At 40.2% G+C, this 20,489-nt stretch overlaps 1 protein-coding gene across 7 annotated transcripts in view; it reads left to right on the top strand.

The window, feature by feature from the left end:
* The window catches only part of Fat3 (FAT atypical cadherin 3), a 611,059-nt gene that overhangs the window by 121,219 nt on the left and 469,351 nt on the right, over window positions 1-20,489 (top strand). For all 7 annotated transcript variants that reach the window (XM_074081331.1, XM_074081345.1, XM_074081335.1 and 4 more), the window contains exon 2: window positions 11,640-14,948. In XM_074081331.1, coding sequence (XP_073937432.1) covers window positions 11,640-14,948 — 3,309 coding nt within the window. The remainder of the gene's footprint in view (window positions 1-11,639; window positions 14,949-20,489) is intronic.

Raw genomic sequence — 20,489 nt, 5'->3', positions numbered from 1 at the left:
TTACCAATATAATTGCACCAGTTTCTCTAATTGAGGGTTTCTAAATGTCAGCTTTTCTGGCACCTTAGGTCAGTCAATTCTTTGTTGCATGCAGGATGTTTATTGTCACCTTTGGCCTGTACCACCTCCATGCCAGTAACTTTCTTTTCACTGTGGCAAAAAAAAAAAAAAAAAAGTCTATAGGTCTTACCAAATCTCCTCCAGGGAGTAAAATTGTCCCCAGTTGAGAAACACTGCTCTCACCCTACATTTTCTTGAAATTTCATCAAGACATTTATGGTTTGCTCCACCTACTATGTGTAGACATGCTCTGAGTAGGGTGACAATGATGTCCATAAGAGACAGTTCTGTTTTTTATATAATTTATAAGTTGAATGACAGATAATTATCAAACACTTCTACCAAAAGATTAGAATTTTAGCAAGTGTTACCAAGGAAATGTTCAGAGTGCTCTGACGACATGATAGGGAGTCACAGCTTGTCATGGGGATCAGAGAAATCAACCCTGTGGTGACTGTATGCATGTGATTTCATGAGGGGGAATAAGGGAAAGGGAAAAGATTGAACTCACTCAAAAAAAAAAAATTGTGCAAGAACCTGGAGTAAAAAGTACTCTTGTCAGGAACAGAAAAAATGTTAGTATGGCCAGAAAGCAGAATGTAGACTGAGATGAGGCCAAAAATCCAGGGCCAAATTTAGCAAAACTGAGCCTAGCAAAGCTTTAGTCTTTATTGTCCTGAAAGCACAGGGAAGGCAGTGAAGTGTTTTAGCAGGGCTGTGCTGTGCACAGGTTTTAGGTATGTGGATGATTGCTGTAGCTGGAATGCTGCACCAGGCTGAGGAGGGGTGAGGCTGGGTAGCTCTGTTACCTGCGTGGCCCCGTAGTGGTACTCTTCTTTGGTCATCCTTGAGGTTTGATCTGCTCCATCTTCAGGGTCCTGGATTTGAACTCACTGAGTTCTTCCATACTTACCTTCCTTTTCAACCTGCTATATTTGATTGCTTTTTTACTTCTGGCTTTCAGTTTCACAGGGGAGCAGAACAAGTAGATTTTTCTAGATAACAGAACTTTATTTTGAGGATAACAATATGAAGAAGACTCTTCATGGACCACACCCACCCTGGGTTCTAATTCTTCCCAAATCAGAATTTGCAACAGGATTGTTAGAGATCTAGAAAAGCAGTCAGACTTCTGTTTTTGGTGAGCTCAGCTGACCTGCCTTGTGTCTGTTCTCTTTGTTTTTCTCCCAAGTGAGGATCCAGCCTTTGACCTGTGGCCTGCACCCTGTGACACGGCCTTTATGGTATAGCGCTGTGATCACACCAGTTTTGAGACACTAAGACTTCTTACATCTACTCTACCTACCACTGTTTTGGGATGGAATACTGAGGTATATGATGGAAATAATTATCTGGGGGTTCAAGGACAACTCCTTCCACCTGTATCTATAAAAATGGCCTCAACTGTCCCAGTCTTCCAAGGAAAAATGCTTTCTTAAGTGAGCACATAGGAAGAGGAGCCTGCCAACTCCCAGTTCTGTGCTTTGGGCTTTTTAGTTGAGAGGGAGTGTAATCAAGAGCTGTCTGTGTTGACCTGTTCTTGGGAAGACAGGTCTGTGCACCTGTCTGTTGACTGTGCACAGTCCCAGGTGGGCACTGAACCACTGACCCCAGTCTCATTAGCCCTGAGTCCTAATCCCAGCAGCCCTGGCATAAACACATCTGTCAATAATAAATAATCTTAATGGGGATTATGGGAAAGCTGGAGGAACCAAATTTGCATTCTGCCTTGTTTGCTAAGACACACTTGTCAGTGATCGCAATGTGAGGAGACAAGACTGACAGGATTTTCAGATTGTCAGCAAACTTCCAGACTGCTTATCTTGACCCACATGCATACTGTCTTAAATCTTGGGAACACTTACAACTGCCTATTTCCACATCATCTTTTTTGCCTCCTCTTAAGTTACAATTTCTACCTCTCTCCATGGTCTGCATGTCTTTCTGAATGTGAATCTGTTTTGTCATCTCAAGTTCCTACAGATTGCTGCTTGAGATAGTCTTGACCATTTCCTGATACATCAGTTTTTAATTTCTTGCATAAATATTCTTCCTTTCATCTGCCCTTTTTCCAACCTTCATGGGGCAACATAAACATGGTATTGTCATGTCACAGAGATTTGAGTATCTCTTGTCTCACTAGATTCATTTAGCAATTAGAGACTACAATACCTACCATGTGGATCTCAGTGTTACTGCCTTATGCTTTAGCAGGCACTTCTAAAGTAGCCTGCATGCTGAGCCTATGGTGTCCTTTGTCTAGAGCAAGACTTAGTCCCATGCATCACCTTGGGAAATTTGAATTGCGTTCTCAGACAGTCCAGAAACATAAGGACATTTTGTCATTTAGCACATCCCACTTGGAGTTGCAGTTCTTACGAAAAGGGATACCTGGTAGCCCTTTGCCTCACAATGTCAGAGTGTGTACCCACCACATTCTCCTCCTTCTCCTTTGTCTTGCCCTGCAGGACTTTTCCTTTCACAGCAGGAAAGTGGCTCCATATACCAACCTCTCTTATCCTCTGCTTTTCTGATAACTGATTTTACTCATCACATACTCTTGTCCTTGAAGGAGATGCTTCTCAAAAGGGAGTGGCAATTGAGATGGTTAAAGAGATGTCAACCTTTGGAAATATGACAGACACAGGACCAAGCAGCAAATGCTATTGTGTCAAAGTATAGCCAGGTGGACCAGCAAAAGGGGCCATGAGAGCACCTTTCTCCTCCAATGCATTGTACCCCTGACTGCTGAAATTATACTATTTAAAGACATTGCTTCCTTAAAACAATTTGGGCTCTTTTCTCTTTTAGTAGTTATTCCAGAGTAAATAATGTTACTGTACAAGGATTGCTTTTATTTTTAACTTGACCATGAGAGAATACTAATATGTTTACCCTTTGGTTTCTGCCAGAGAGCCCCACCAGAGAAAAAATGAAATTGTGCACTTTTCTGAAACATTTTCTCAGACAGCCAAGCATACATTTTTTTCTTACACCGTGATGAATTTCTTTCTCCGGAGGGAGAAGTGATTTTTAAAAGGCCTGAACAACATGTTAATCTTTCCTTCTGATAGCCCCTGGTTGAATTACCCCTGAATTTGAGGCATTTACTGATGAAATGATACTTGACATTAACCGGTGTTGTATGGAAATATTTCCAGCACCTGGGGAGAAAATAAAGGAGGATGTTCATAACACTGCTGCTGTGTGGCTCCATCTCCCGTTTTTCTCGGAACCAATTTGAATTATGCTTGCTTCATGCTGGCTGGCTTTTCTCCTGAGAGACCACGTTTAGACAACAAAAAGATTTGTACCACTGGAAAAAGTTAGAATTTACAGAATTATTCTAATGAAAAGACTTGGGTTTGGGTAATGGTCAGCCTGACTGGTTGGCAGAATCAACTGGGAGGATTTGGATTAATTTTTTGTTTTCATCGTGCAGACAGACAGAAGATGATACATCCTTGTAAATAAGGCATTCTCTTTGCTTATAAAGCACTTCTTAAAGTTAGAGTTTACAGATTAGCCAAAGTTTCTAAAGATGGGTGAAATTGTCTTTAGGTTTTATATCTCAGGGTATTATTGATTTAGCAAAATGGTTTCAGCCTTTGACTATATAGAAATAGTCAATAAGAATTTGAAAATATATAGGTTCTTTAACAAGGTTCTTCTCCATACAGCAGTTGTAGCTCACAGCTCAGTACCAATTCTCTGCTTTCTGTTTGTTAATGGGAGAGAAAATAGCACAGCAAACCATGAAGCAGTTGTCTCTGTTTATTGGAAATGTAGGACCAGGTTTCATGACAAGTATTGGGTCAATATCTTTGGGCATAACTCTCAGTTTAGCTCAAATGGGAGTTCTACCCTATGATTTGTGATAAAAGGAGGAATACTGAGGTAGTCTCATGAACCCATGAACACCTATCTTCAAAGTGTCCAGGCAGCTGTTTGACCTAACTGAGCCACAATGTCTAGCTTAGACTCGACCAGCCTTCCCCCAGCTCTGCTCTACAGGTGTGCAGGGAAGAGCATGGGGAACTCATATATACGATTTTAGAAATTGTTCACATTACACTGCCTGGAACAAAGTGTGCTGTGCATGCAGCAAGTACACCTGTGCCATGTAAGATGTTAGGTCAACATGGACTGTGCACATTTATGACAGCGGTCCAATGAGATAATCATGGAGCTGAAGAGTTCCTGTCACCGAGTAATGTAGCTGTCATCAGTTGTAATTCAGTGTATCCCTCATGTGTGTGTGGCCACACTGGTGTGAACACCCTAGTGTGCTGCCAGTCCCATTAAAGCATGTATGATTACATATAGAACATAGTACATGATGATGACAACAAATGACAAAAACACTGGATATTGTTTTTATGAGGCTACACTTTTTATCGTCATTTCAGTGTGTACTCTTTCTACTTAAAAAAAATGAAAGTTTACTATAAAACCGTATGCTCTGTTAGACAGCACAATGTGTTTACCACATTGCAGGACACACTCCATCTCAGGACACACGCACCCCATCCTTAAGGGATGTGTGACAATTGTTTCTGACTCCTGACTGTATACCATGGAACCTTACTTCTAATAGTGAAAACAGACACTAAATACATACTGTGATTTCATATAGAGATAACACTGTAGGGTGATTATTAGAGGTGAGTAAGGATGGGAGGTGGGGAACGTTTATTTTGGAGCTTTCCAAAGGCTTCAGAAAGTTCTAAATTAAGAATCTCTTCCTTTGTTCAACCAGTATTTCCCAAAAGGTGTTTTTGTTGCTGTTTAGTTGCTCACTTATTCACATCTCATAAAATTAGTGTTATGAAACACCATTTAGGAAGTGGTTGTCTAGCTGTTTCCCCATGTCTCCACATTTCCTGATTAGATGCTTAATTTGCCTGATGTTCATTTTTTTCTTCTCCCTGGACCATGCAGGAGAGTTCTCATGTGTGCTGACTGCCCAGTTTTACTAAGAAAATTGAAATCTTTGGTTTTTCAAGACACTTGCTTAGTTACTAGACGAAGAAGTAATAAGGCCTAGAACTTTCCTTCAGGAAACTTGCTGTCCAGTATGAAATTTAAAGACATAAATAACTAGCTTAAATACAAAGAAGAAATTGCTACCAGAGAGGCTTGTAGAGGTAAAACGCAAAGTTTAGAGCAGTGGTTTGCAATATGGACCACCCAGGGCCAGCATCTCCTGGAAATCTGTTAGAATTGCACATTCTGGGTCCCACCCCACCCTGGACTAATAGAATCAGAATCTCTGGGGGAGGGAGCCCAGAGTCTGAGCTTTAACAAGCCCTAGGGTGCTTCTAGAGCCTTCTAGAGTTTGAATCACAGCTAGGAGTAGAGCTGTCTCTGGACAAGGAATCTCTGAGACAGCCTTACAGAGTATGTTGCTAAACCTTAAAAGACAAGAAAAACTTGTAGGCGTGGATGGATACAGACCTGAATTCCCAAAGGAAGCAAGAGCAATATCAGAGTGAACTTCACAGTGGAACTCGGAAGTCCATTTTTAGTCTTTTTAGTGGCAAACTGACCTTGACCGTATCACTTCATCTCTATCAATCCTCTATCAATCTCCTCAGTGGTAAATCTAGGATGCTGGGCTAGCTAGTTTTATTACCTTTCTGACTACCAAATTCAGTGACTTCACATGGCTTTTACTCAAATCTCATTATATAATCTGAGTAATGGCATGACATGAATTATTTGCCATCCAAATACCTATGATGTTATTCTCTATTCTCTCCAGCTACAATGGTTTGTATTAAAACACACGCACAGAGAGAGAGAGTAAACCTTTCTCTTCTTTTCAGGTAGCCATTAGTATGAGCTAGAGAGCACAGCTCTGTTCCCAAGTGTGTCATACAGACAGTCTATAACTGATTTCAGGAGCAAGGACCCAGAACTAGAGCAGTGGCACGCAGATGGTAATTTGAGCAGTGTTGGAATAGGTTGCTCTAGGAGATAGGCTAGCATATGACTGCTGTGGGACTTGTCAGCACAAGGAGAGGTCTTGATTGAATTCCCCAGGAATTAAGTGTCAGGTCTGTAGAGGAAACTTCCTAATGCAGCTGTACTTTCTGAAGCTACAAGTATACACATGGAAGGGGAGTTCATTACAGAGACTGTGGCCCATGTCCCCACGCACAGGATGCCTCTGTAGCACCAACCCCTGGCATAGGTCTGGGATCTGTGGAATGGGGCCTTTCTTAGTAGTGATGTTCCCCTAGGTCTTTTATCCTTTACCTGGTTTTCACTAGTTTATGTCCTTGCTTCGGAGCATCTAAATAATTATAATGTCTGCTAGTAGTTATGCCAGACACTACTAAGCCTGTTCTTTTTCCTTCTGAGACAGAGTGTTCCTCTGTAGCCCAGGCTTGCCTGCAATACTATTGTGGCCCAAGCTGTCCTCAAGCACAAGCTCCTCCCACCTCATCCTTCCAAATACTCGGCTTGTAGGTATTGTGCCACCATGCCCAGCCTACTTCTGAGACTTTGACATGATAATGGGAACTGTCAGAATTCACATTTATGCAGGGAAACTGAGGCTTAAGCAGCTTGAAATATTAGCCCCTGGTCATCCAGCCAGTAAGTGGCAAAGCCTGGGTTCTACTCAGATTGCTCTGACCTTTGGGGAAACTAGGGCAATCCTTTCCTTTACCCTTGATATAGCTTTTCCTATTGAAAAGGAAAGTGTGGAGTAGGTTGCTAACTTCTTGTGACTCTGATTGTGTTTACACTAAAATCTGCCTTAAATTGACAACAGCAGCTAACACATTGTATACTTAGTGTGTGCCCGAAACCATTTTAAGTACTTTATTAACTCAAGTCCAATTTGTTAGACACTACCATCCTCATTTTATAGAAGAATAAACCAAGGCACAGAGAGGTTAAATAAATGGTTCAAAGTTACACAGCTAATTAATATCAAAGCTGGGATTCCAATCCAGGCAGCTGGTTTCAAAAAGTTTTTTTGATAACCTGCACTGCCTTTGTGAGGTCAGGGCTCTGTCATAGTCCTCACCTGAGCAGTGACTGACCTTGCGTTTGCAATTTGAACACAAGTCACCTTCACCAAGGAGCCTGTAAGGAGAGACTTCATGGTTGTTCTTTATTTTGCAGCCTTACATAGTTTCTTCCTGAGTACTTTCTTTGTCTTGCTAACAAACCTTTCAAAATGTGTGAGACAGGAAGAGATGGAATGGAAGCAGCATCTTCCATTCTTCTTTTTAGTGTTCAGACGCCTCAGCTACTTAAGGGACGGGACCCATGTTCCTGGTGCAGAAAACAGCACCACTCCAAGCTCACGCACAGGCACCTGCAGGGTCAAGGCTGTTCCAGACACTTGGCCTCAGTGATCTCTGCTCACTGTCCCTGAGGTCTCTGGAAAGATAAATCTGTGTGGCCTTCTGAGTCCCACACCAAGACCCATTCTAAGGGCGAGAAGGGCAGGATGGGAGGCACACTTGGACCGCCTTGAAAAATAAATGTCTCCAAGATTGATGGCTTGATGATCTGTGCAGGTTGTATTAAAATTATTGATTATGTTACGAAGTCATAGAAACAGGCTCTGAGGTTGTGGACTAAGTGCTTTCTCTAAAATAATTCAGAAGCAGTAGAATAAATCAATGTGCAGAACATCTGAAACACTCTAACTATCACATCAGCTTCACAAACAGCTTGGCCTCAATGTGGAAAAAACCAATACTTTTATTTTTTTCCTTTTTTACTCTAAATGGTTATCTTGGCATGCTTAAAAAAGAACATAAAGTTTTATTCTAGTATTTACTTTGCAAAATTATACCATACTCCTAACTTCTAGCACTCACATCTTCCCCAGATCAATGGAGAAACCTGCAAGACATAATTTGTGCCACATAGGACTTTTTTTTCCTTCTGCAAAAGACACAAAAACCATATGAGATATTTTGGTTTTGACAACCACAGCTGTCAAACTTAACTCGTGCCTAATTTTTTTGGAGTTAAATCCAAAATTTAACGCACGATGATACTACTATTTAAACCTGTTTTAAAGTATTTTCAATTTTTTTTAAGACTGTTGATTCTGATGTATACAACAAAAAAATTCCAAAAGTGTATCTTGCCACTCAGTATGCAAAAGCATCCATTTTTGTAGTTAAATTGGTGTGTTTTCCTATTACAGCAGCATTCTTTGCTTTGAAGGTGTCCCAGAAGGCTTGGAAAGGTAACTACTCAGCTAGGACGCTTAAAGACTTCCTCACACAGGTAGCTACTCAGAAGGAAGGAGCAGCACCGCGAGTGCGGCGAACTTTGAAGATTGCTTCAAAATGATGATAGACCACTGCTGTAAAGTTATTACATCATGCAGTGATGCTGATCAATTTCCACACATTGTAGCCTGGCATTAGCTTTGAACCTGGGTGATCTGGCACCTGGCAGGGAGGGGAATCTCTTCCCTTTTATAATACTCAGTTTCTTCCTCTGTAGACTCAGGAGATTGCACTGGAAGATCTTTAAGGCTTCTTTTAATCTGTAAAATTTCTGGATTCTGTTTCCTGAAGTATGATTGGTTGGTTGGGGGGATTTGGAAACTGAGGCTCTAGGCCTCTGGCTACACCTATATTCTCCGATTGGCAAACCAGTATGATTGCCTCCAATGTGGTAGGTGCTGTGCCTGATGTAGGGAATGGAGTGCAGCACAAACAGGGTTCATCCCATCAGGTTCCCTTCAGCAGAGGTTCAAGATGTGGCTAGAGGACAGGCTCAGAAAAGTTAAGCTGAACCAAATTGACCACCAGGACAGTTTTCCTCTCTGATAGTCATGGAGTCCAGACTCTTCTGGAAAAGTATTAGCACAACTGCTCTCACAGGCATTCTGCGAAGTTGAGATGATGTGTGGGAAAGAAGGTAGAAACTGAATTTGAATTTTCTTGGAGCATTGAAAGTGCTCCCATGGACAGTGTTACATGGCCCCTGCCTCCCCCTAAAGAGCCTGCTTACCTCTGCTGCTTTGGGGCATTTCCATATGATGAAAAAAGAAACTGAATTAAGGCAACAGAGCATCATTCAACCTTCTGCTAGTTTACATCAGGTGAGCGTGTGCCACAAAAGAGGCACCTCCGCTTGCATTGGCCATGTCTGGTTCTCCATCTTCCGAAGGGAAGGCCTTCCAACCTACTGCAACCAGAAAACACCAAACGTACTGTTTTCCTAACCAACCTTTTTCTGAAATGACCAGCAACTCAACAGCATCTTTCTTGGACCCTACTGAGCAGGGTTGCTAGCTGTCATCTCCCTTGATCCTTGCTCTGGTTCCCTGAGATGGCACCATAGTTTTCCTGTTTCACTACTAACAGGAAAAGGCATTTCCTAACCACAACCAGAGGAAGTGCCTGTGAAATTAACTTCCCTTAGAGAAAAAGTTATCCCCTCCTGCTTTTCATTTTTGCTGTCTCTCCTGCCTATGAATCCCTGCATTAAACCTACCTTTTCTACCTACTATCCAGTGTTGTCTAGTTGGCTCAGCAGATGACAGCAGTAAGACATAGTACATCCCCAGATGGAACCAAGCTTATGCATGCCAGGGTCTCATATAATGAGAACTCTTTGGAGGCAGAGCCAGAAAGCAGTGTGAGAGAACCTGAGTTCTAATCCAGATTCTGCTGGCAGGAGGCTTGCTGTTCTTATCATCTCTGTCAAATCCTTGGCAACTTTGGATTTGAAAGTGCTTTATACACTGCAAAAATAATTTCTAATCTTTTAAGATGTTAAATTTCAGTAAGGGATTTCTTTTTCTTTTTTTTTTTTTTTTTTTTTTAGTTTATAGCCAATAGCTGGAACTAATTTAAAACCAGAAAGGAGGTAACAGAATAGAGATACTGGGAGAATTTAACCCTTTCCATCAATGATGTTGTTGACTGGCTCAATATAATTAAATAATATCATATGACCTTCTAGAAACCTTAATTTGCATTTGCTTGTATAACATTTAGATAGAACAATGGTACAGTTGGTGAGGAACATTAAATTGCTTGTAGAGTGAGAAAGGTCAGAGTCTGAGATCCTGTTTTCCACCCTCAATTTTCTGATACACACTTGGGTAAAACAGTACCTGTTGCTCAGGATTGTTATAAAGACTACATACAGGACAGAGGGACACAGCTGGAACAGTGCCCACGTTGCTGTGTGTCTGGAGAAGCACACATTCCCCAGCCTCTACCTTACTTCCCTGTTGAAGAGGAAAAGGAATGTCCGGGCCTGTAGATCACTCTGCAGTTAACTCATATTTGGAGATCCTAAGAATAGGAGCGTCAGGGTATAAATAAATCAGTGCTCCTTGTTAAGTAGACCTTTCCACCTCCCCCAGTTTACATATTTGACAGAATGTACTGGTTAAAATAGGAACATGGTTTTTTTCTTTTATTCTACGTGGTCATGAAACTGTAGAGACTGTCAAAATTTTATACTTGCTGACAAAAATAGTTGGAGTAACTCTTGCAATTCTTTAAATTTTTCTGAAAGGAATCACTGCTACCTGCCTTATTATGGGCTGCACAGTCCACTTGAGAATATTGCTGAGGTCAGGTAATTCCTCAGAGGTTGTTGCCTCGGCTTATTCATTTTCGTGTCGTGAAATCACCCATAAATCTTGATCAGTTTTAAAATCAGCACAGTAAAATACAGTAATACCTTAAAGCATTGCTTTAAAAGATTATAATTTTTTAAAGTAATTATGCAACCATGATAAACTGTTACCATTGAAGAAAAATTAGCAAAATGCAAATGTGCCTCCAAATCCCACAATTAACCCTTTCAAAATATAAATATGCAGTTGTGCATGTAGATATATAAACAGTAATAAATGCAGGCCACCATACTCATCAATCATCTTCCCTTCACTTAGCATTACATCTTACTGCGTCTGAAAATATGTGCTCTATCATTATTTTTAATGGCTGCGTAGTATTTTGTTTTATGAGTATTCCATGAATTCTTTGATTCGCTACTGACAGTCCTTTAGTATCTTTTGAGTTTTTGAAGTTTTATTTATTTACTTATTTCTTTCTATTTATTATTTTATTTTGTGATACAGCCTCATACTCACCGTCCTCTTATTAGGGCCTTACAAATGCTGAGATTATAGGTATTGCTCATGATGTTCGTGTTTTGTTTTTCTTTTAATTTTACATTGTGCTGTAGTGAAGACATCTCTAAATATTTTCTCAGGACAGTTACATGGAAGGCAATTGTAAATCAAAATTAAATGCACTTAAGACCTCCACTATGCATTTGTAAACTTAAGAATATAAGAGATCTTTACCAATGAATAATTTCATTAATAGTATAAAGGTGTCACTTAAAGAAACTCAAAAATGATAACATTAAATCCTAGAAATTTTGAATTCCTTATTAACTCGAGTGGTGAGATTTCCAATTCTTTCTTTTTGTATTGATGTTTTAGTAAAACGATTTATAGTAAAGATTTTTAAAAACACTATTTCATAACAGTTGTTTTCTGTTCCTTCTCTCATTGTCTTCTAAGTTAATTTATCTTTTCCTCTCTCTCTATTTTTCCCCTCCAGGATGCAAGTATGATGAGATGGATGAAATTATGGGACACTGTGTGGGTACACGACCTCCTTCTTCTTGCCTCATCCTTCTGATTCTCAAACTTCTGGCCACTGTCTCCCAGGGCCTGCCCAGGACTGGGCCCCTTGGCTTCCGCTTCACACATTCCATTTACAATGGGACTGTGCACGAGAACTCAGCAGCAAGGACCTATGTCAGCAGCCAGAGTAGAATGGGCATCACTTTGATAGATCTCTCCTGGGATATCAAGTACAGAATCGTGTCTGGAGACGAGGAAGGCTTTTTCAAAGCAGAGGAAGTCATCATTGCAGATTTCTGTTTCCTCAGAATAAGAACTAAAGGTGGCAATTCTGCCATATTGAATAGGGAAATTCAGGACAATTATTTATTGGTAGTGAAAGGTTCCGTTAGAGGAGAGGATTTGGAAGCATGGACCAAAGTGAATATCCAGGTTTTAGATATGAATGATCTGAGGCCTCTCTTCTCACCCACAACTTACTCTGTCACGATAGCAGAAAGCACTCCACTCCGGACTAGTGTTGCCCAGGTCACAGCAACAGATGCAGATATTGGTTCCAACGGAGAATTCTACTACTACTTCAAAAATAAGGTGGATCTCTTTTCAGTTCACCCCACAAGTGGTGTCATCTCTTTGAGTGGACGATTGAATTATGATGAAAAGAACAGGTACGATCTGGAAATCTTGGCGGTGGACCGGGGGATGAAACTCTACGGTAACAATGGAGTGAGCAGCACTGCAAAGCTTTATGTTCACATTGAACGTGTAAATGAACATGCCCCAACCATCCATGTGGTCACTCATGTTCCCTTCTCATTGGACAAAGAGCCAACATATGCAGTAGTGACAGTCGATGATATGGACGAGGGGGCAAATGGGGAGATTGAATCTGTTTCCATTCTGGCTGGGGATCCATTAGACCAGTTCTTCCTGGCTAAAGAAGGAAAATGGATGAATGAGTACAAGATTAAGGAGCGGAAGCAGGTCGACTGGGAAGGCTTTTCCTATGGCTACAATCTCACTCTTCAAGCAAAAGACAAAGGATCACCTCAGAAGTTTTCTGCGTTAAAGATAGTCCACATTGCCAACCCCAAGAGAGACACTATCCCAGTAAGATTTGAAAAAGAAGCATATGATGTGAGCATAAGTGAGTTTTCCCCTCCTGGTGTCGTGGTTGCGATAGTGAAATTAAGTCCTGAACCTCTAGACGTGGAATACAAATTATCCCCTGGTGAGGACGCAGGGTACTTCAAAATTAACCCTCGATCAGGTCTGATTGTCACAGCACAGCCACTGAAAACTGTTAAGAAAGAGGTTTATAAATTGGAGGTGACAAACAAGGAAAGGGATGTGAAAGCACAAGTTACCATCAGTATAGAGGACGCAAATGACCACACCCCTGAGTTTCAGCAGCCACTGTATGACACGTTTGTGAATGAAAGTGTGCCAATAGGGACCAGCATTCTGAGCGTTTCAGCTTCTGATAAAGATAAAGGAGAAAACGGGTACATTACCTACAGCATTGCCAGCCTGAATTTGTTACCATTTGCCATTAATCAATTTACAGGCGTTATTAGCACAACTGAAGAACTGGATTTTGAATCTTCTCCAGAAACTTACAGATTCATCGTTAGAGCCTCTGACTGGGGATCGCCATACCGCCATGAAAGTGAGGTAAATGTGACCATTAGAATAGGAAATGTCAATGACAACAGCCCTCTCTTTGAAAAAGTGGCTTGCCAGGGAGTAATCTCATATGACTTTCCAGTTGGTGGTCACATCACAGCTGTCTCAGCAATAGATATTGATGAACTTGAACTTGTAAAGTACAAAATCATTTCTGGAAATGAACTTGGCTTCTTTTATTTAAACCCAGACTCTGGTGTTTTACAGCTTAAGAAGTCACTGATGAATTCTGGCCTTAAAAATGGCAATTTTGCCCTCAGAATTACAGCAACCGATGGAGAGAATTTTGCAGACCCCATGGCTATTAACATTTCAGTCCTCCATGGGAAAGTGTCTTCAAAGAGCTTCAGCTGCAGAGAAACTCGAGTGGCTCAGAAACTGGCAGAAAAACTGCTCATTAAAGCAAAAGCAAATGGGAAACTGAATCTGGAAGATGGATTTCTTGACTTTTATTCAATGAATAGGCAAGGACCTCATTTCGACAAGTCTTTCCCTTCTGATGTGGCTGTGAAGGAGGACCTGCCTGTTGGTGCTAACATCCTGAAGATTAAAGCCTATGATGCCGACTCTGGTTTCAATGGAAAAGTGCTATTTACAATAGCCGATGGGAATACTGATAGTTGTTTTAATATTGACATGGAAACCGGGCAACTTAAAGTCCTTATGCCCATGGATCGAGAGCACACAGACCTCTATCTCCTTAACATCACCATCTATGACTTAGGGAATCCACAGAAATCTTCGTGGAGGCTGCTGACCATCAACGTGGAGGATGCTAATGACAACAGCCCAGTTTTCCTTCAGGAGGGTTACTCAGTTAATATTCTTGAAAGTTCAAGCATTGGCACTGAGATTATTCAAGTGGAAGCCAGAGACAAGGACTTGGGTCCTAATGGTGAAGTGACTTACTCAGTCTTGACAGATACACAGCAGTTTGCAATCAACAGTTCAACTGGAATCGTTTATGTAGCTGACCAATTGGACCGGGAATTCAAAGCAAACTACTCCTTGAAAATAGAAGCCAGAGACAAGGCACAGAGTGGTCAGCAGCTGTTTTCAGTTGTCACCCTGAAGGTCTATTTGGATGATGTCAATGACTGCTCCCCTGCTTTCATTCCCAGTAGCTATAGTGTGAAGGTTCTTGAAGATCTCCCTGTTGGCACTGTCATCGCTTGGCTAGAGACCCATGATCCAGACCTTGGATTGGGAGGGCAAGTGCGTTTTTCTTTGGTCAATGACTATAATGGGAAGTTTGAAATAGATAAAGCAAGTGGTGCCATCCGTTTGAGCAAAGAGCTTGATTATGAAAAGCAGCAGTTCTACAACCTCACGGTTCGGGCCAAAGACAAAGGGCGGCCTGTCTCCCTGTCATCTGTTTCCTTTGTTGAGGTGGAAGTGGTGGATGTCAATGAAAACCTCCACACCCCTTATTTCCCAGACTTTGCTGTTGTTGGATCTGTTAAAGAAAATTCACGCATTGGAACTAGTGTCCTGCAGGTGACTGCCAGAGACGAAGATTCTGGGAGGGATGGAGAAATCCAGTACTCGATCAGGGATGGCAGTGGTCTTGGAAGATTCAGTATAGATGACGAGAGTGGTAAGTTCAATGTTTCATGCCAGAAGTGTTGTTTCATCCTCTCTCAAATCATCAACATTGGAAAAGTGAAGGCATGTTTGGGCACTCGAATAGAATGACAAGTGAGTTTGCATTTGGTGCAGGTGATACAAAGCAAAGGCTTTGTCTTAGTAGAATGTGTTGGTCTGTAAAAAGACCTGAGTCCCAGTTCTGTGTTGTTTTGTTTTCTCTTGCTCTACATGACTGCTTCTAGGTTATCTTTTGATAAGTGTTAAGTAACTGTCACCTCTGTTGATTGGACTCTTGACCCCCACTAAATGAATGGTCCTGATAAAGTAAATTACATTTGAATTGCCTTTAAATTAGAAGTGTGAAATTGATTTTCAAATGAATCTTGTATAGGAATCTTTCCCTGTACAGTAAGGCTGTGCTGGAGAGCTATTGCAGTGTTGGCTGATCTTTCATGTTTAGTGGGTACATCTGGCCCTTGAGTAATGGGCGTTTGCACTGTATATGCTCCATGAATACACAGAGGAGTGCTTCTACAGATGTTTTCATAGTGCAATCCAGGAAGAGTGGCATGAATTTTTATACATAAGAATTGATTATAAGATTTTGTTTGTAAAAGTTGATTTTGATAGAACTTTAAAAATATGGAGCAAGATTGTCCCAATTATCTCATTGTCCCTAACCTCCTTATCTTCCCTTATGGATACAAACATTTATAAAAACTACTGTTCTTATATCATTTGTCTTTAAAAGTGCACATGCTTGAACATAGCCATGCATGTGTTTTCTATGACTAGCACTAGGCATTTCTTAGTCTTAGTAGACTGGAGACATCTCAAGAGAGGGACTGTGTCTTCTCTACTCTTGTATAAATGGTAATATTAGTACTTTGCAGTTATCAGGGCAGATTTTTATACACTAATTTACTACAATATTCATAGAATAATTTGCTCCCATCTTAGTCAGTTCTGCTATAAAAAAAAGTTCCATAGTCTGGGTACCTTAAACAACAGATACTCATTTCTCACAGCTATGGAAGCTGGAAGTCTGAGATCAGGGTGTCTATGATGGTCGAGGTGAAGGCCTGCTTCTGGGCTGGTAGATGGCCAGCTGTGTATTCACATGGTGGAGGGAGTGAGCTTTGATCTCTTCCTATAAAGGTACTACTTCCATCATGAGACCCCTGCCCTCCTGACCTCAGTTAAGCCTAATCACTGCCCCAAAACCCCACCTCTAAATACCGTAACACTGGGGGTCCGTTCTTCACCTTGTGCACTTTCAACATTCAGTGATGATGATTAGAACAGGTAGTAGGAAAGTATTATTGTAATGTTACCAACTATATATCATAATACTAGAAAATGAATTTTTAAACATTTATTGAAGATTGGGTAGAAAAACAATTGTATATACCATCTCAAATTTATTCTGTAATTTTTGTTTACATAGGCATTGATTATAGCCAGTATGAGTCATAAAATTGGTTTCTGTAGTCATAATGAAGGAAAAACTAGGTATTAGGAAAAATCAGTCTTGATTTAGGCATACACTATATTTATTATTATCTCCAATAATTTGGTTGGAATGTATTCCCACCTTTGAAGTATCAGTCAAGAGCAGATGGGAATTAACTTTTACTGACTGCCTACTCTGTGCTAAAACTTCACTTATACTAAAGATGACATCATTGGCGCTATATGAAAGTTTTAACAGTATGGTCTTATTTAATTGTCCCATCAGCCTCATGAGGTAGAACTAATAATTATCAACTCATAAGAGTTGGAACTTTGAGCCTAGTTTCAAATTTAGCATTGTGTAGGTGCAGTATACTGTGCTATATCCCATCTGAAAATAAATATGAGTTTCCTTGAATGTTCCCAAATACACTTAAATATGATGTTGATGTTGTATAAGGGATTAAGTTTAAACAGATTTCAAAGTCTTTATGACCTTGGGCTTAGTGATGCGTGGCATTGACCGTTGACAGCCCTTCCGATTTTTGCTGTAGTCCCTTGTTCATGTGGCTTTCCAGTGACCTTCCTTAGCTTTGTGACTTAGGTAGTTGTGTGTAGGTCAGTAAGAATCTGTTGAGCTGAATCATTACCCAGTGCAATCTAGAGAACTTCATTAAATCATATTGAGTTGCTTTATCAGGAACTTGCATCTTGGTCGTGCTTGATGCAGTGAACAATCTAAGAGTAATCTAGGTTTTTCCCATATGTACTGTGGGATATTGATTTTACCTAGTGTCTTATTTTTAGAAAATGTACGTATAGTTTCATCTGATAGTAAAATTGCCCATATAATTCTTGGCTCCAAGAGTTTTATATTCTTAGCCTGTGTCAAAAAAACAGTCCAATTAATTTTCTATGTTTTTCCTTTGTATTCTAGATTACATAAAATACATTTTGCCATCAATGATAATAACGTTACTTACATTTTGACATTACTTTGTGACTTACAAAACTCCTTCCTATAAACATTAAGTCCTGTGGATCAAATCAGCTAAGTGAACTATGGAAGCTCACATGCCCATTATATGTGAAATATAAATGAATCTAGAACCCTTGTTTCCTGAGTCCTAACCAGTGTTCTTTTCTTTGCATTCATTTTCTCAGAGGGTTTTTTAATTCTTAAAACTATAGTAGTGATTTCCTTTCCACTTTATCAGTTCATTATGTTCTCTTCTCTTCATAAATAAAACTATCTTTGTCTCTATATTATGCAAAAAAATTTTGTATTTGTTAATGAAATTCTTTATGAAGATTAGAATTTCTATATAACAATATTAAGCATCTTCCTTCCTTCCCTCTCACTGCTCAAAGGTTTTAGGGGCTAAGCATGAGAAGCTGATAATGACTGCCTGGACTTGTGCCAGGGGGATGGAAGGATCGAGGGGATGTTTGGCAATTCTATGTCGAGCAAAAGAAGTGATGGCCATGGGCTGTTAGGTTCACATTGCTCCTCAACAGATCCATGAGCTTTTTGCTTTCAAGTCTAAACAGCATTGTTTGAATTGTGGCATAATGAATGGCTACTTAGATCTGTAGCTGTTCCTAAGATTCAAGTCAGATTCTGATGTCTTCACTTGGGCATGGGTTGGCCTAAGCTTATTTTAATTTTGTTTTTTTAAAGCTTCTAAGTCAACTGCCAAGGTTTACTCAATGACATGCATTAGTTACCCTTCTCAAATTTAGAGTATACCTGAATCACCTGAAAAATGTGCTAATATTGCATATACCCAAGCCAAATGCCCAAGGATTCTGATTTGGTAGGTCTGGAATTAGAGCCCAGGAATCCTCGTTTCAGCACTCCAAGTATTCTTTCCATGTGTGGTTTGGAAATACTACCCTGAATTTACTTGAGCTCTTAAGAGAGGGGCTACCAATTATATCTTTTCTGGGAAGTCGTGCTCCTTATTCTTTTGAAAGGCATAATTTAGTTCATGTCTTAGGTGTACTTCTTTTCTAATCAAATTTTACAATCCAAATAAATCTTTTATCATTCATCAGTGGTGGTCTTTTTCTGAATGCTTTTCAAGTGGATCCAAAGTCTGTTTCTGGGCTTCAGTAATTATGGTGCTTCTGTTTTGTGAAAAAGTATATGGTAGGATTAGTTGGTGGGCTTAGTAGGTTTAAGTTCTTCACATTTTTGGAACACAACATACCTTTGAAATCCTTACCATGAGCAGACATTTAATAAATGTTTACCAATGTTCACAGTAAACAGATGAACTGGGGGTCCCCAACTACCTTGGATTTAATAGTGATTTAAATCATTAGTCTGTAAGATGCAATTTAATCACTTACAGGAATTCATATTCTTGACTACTCTATAGTATTAGAAGGTTTTAGAAAGAGCACATTGCGTATTTTAATGGTGGTTTCTATTAGATTCTTTTCTAAGCTACAAACTTGAACAATGCTTTCACCATTTTTTTATTTGAGGTTTATTAAAGAAATGTTTAATTGAGATGAACAATTTCCAGTTTGGTACTTTAATTGTGAATATTGGGAAGATACTGTGCCATTCATCATTACTAGTTTTTCTTCGGTTTATCAAGGGTACTTTAAAGTGCTATTTCTAATGGTCAAGGGGTCCAACAAGGTGTAGTTTCTGAGGCTTTCCCAAGTGGAGTCATACATCTGGTAGTTGATAGTGCTAAAATTTGAACTCCTGTGAAATAAAATCCAAATCTTATGTTATTTCCCAGTTACCATCAAAATCTTAACTATTTGTATTAATCAGATTTTTTTGTATTATTGCTTCCTAATAAACAATCACAGACAACATTGGTTTATAACCTGAGCATTTTTTAAATCTTGCTCTGTCACCTGTGGGAGAAGCAGAAGCAGCACTTCAGACTGTGGATTGCGTTGCAACGTGATCTACATGCCTTCTGATGCCAGTCGTGGGGTCCTCATGTGGAAGGCAGCAGCACAGGAAGACTGATGAAGACTCTTAGAGCTTTCACTCGAAATGGGCCCTGGTTCCATAGCCAGCATAGGTCATGGGGCCAAGCTTAACAGCCAGGTAGAGCAGGAGAAACCACTCCTTGCTGTGGTCTGAATGTTGGTTCCCGCCCAGAATTATAGTTGAAACCTAAAACATAGTGTCAAATTATTGAGAGGTAAGATTTTGAAGAAGTCAGGAGGGCTCCACCCTCATGAATGGGATTAGTATCTTTACAAAAAAGGTTCAAGTGAACTCCCTTGCCTTCCTGCCATTTGAGCACACAGCTCAAAGGTACCATCTATGAAGAATGGACCTTATCCGTCTCTGAATCTACCAGCACCTTGATCTTGGACTTACCAGCTTCTAGAACTAAGAGCAATAAATTTCTGTGCTGTGTAAATGACCAAGTGTATTTTGTTATGCAGCCTGAATGGACTGAGATACTCTTCTGACTGGAGAGAGTGAGGGAGAAGAATGAACAGTTGCTGAGCAGTAGCACAGCCTGAAAAGCCCATGATGAGTCTCACTATTGTCTTCATTATCTAACATTAATTATTATCTATGTGGAAGGCACCAGCCAGGCACTAGTGACATGAGGAGTTGGGGGTAAGACTGAGTCTTTCCATAGTGGGACATTTCCCCATCTGTCTGAGAGATCAGAATGCAGCTGCGGTGATGGCAACAGTTGTTAGTATTTACTGAACACTACCAGTTTATGCACCACGTTCTTTGTAAAATTGCATTCTTCAGATGGTCTCATCCATTCAGCCCATGAGGCAGGGACAGGTGGAAACCTCACACGCACAGTGCAGATATGCATTTATCTTGCCATTCTTTGTATTGAGGCTCTAGCAAGCATTTATCCAACTTATTTGCCATAGAATGTTTTCTTTATTTAAAATATTTTTTATAGAGTCAGCAGGAGACTTAATGTATACTCAGAGTCAAATAGATACCCAAAAGAGGTTTTTCAGATACCTTGATCACTGCTATTTTGGGGAGACAGATTATTCCCACAATAAATAAATGTGTTATAGTTATTATAGTTATTTTCATTGGTGTAAGAGCTCTGTCCCACTCAACTCTGAAGATCCACCC

Source organism: Castor canadensis, chromosome 1 (assembly GCF_047511655.1).
Source record: "Castor canadensis chromosome 1, mCasCan1.hap1v2, whole genome shotgun sequence".
Taxonomy (NCBI): Eukaryota; Metazoa; Chordata; class Mammalia; order Rodentia; family Castoridae; genus Castor; species Castor canadensis.
This window is presented reverse-complemented; position numbering and strand designations above follow the sequence as displayed.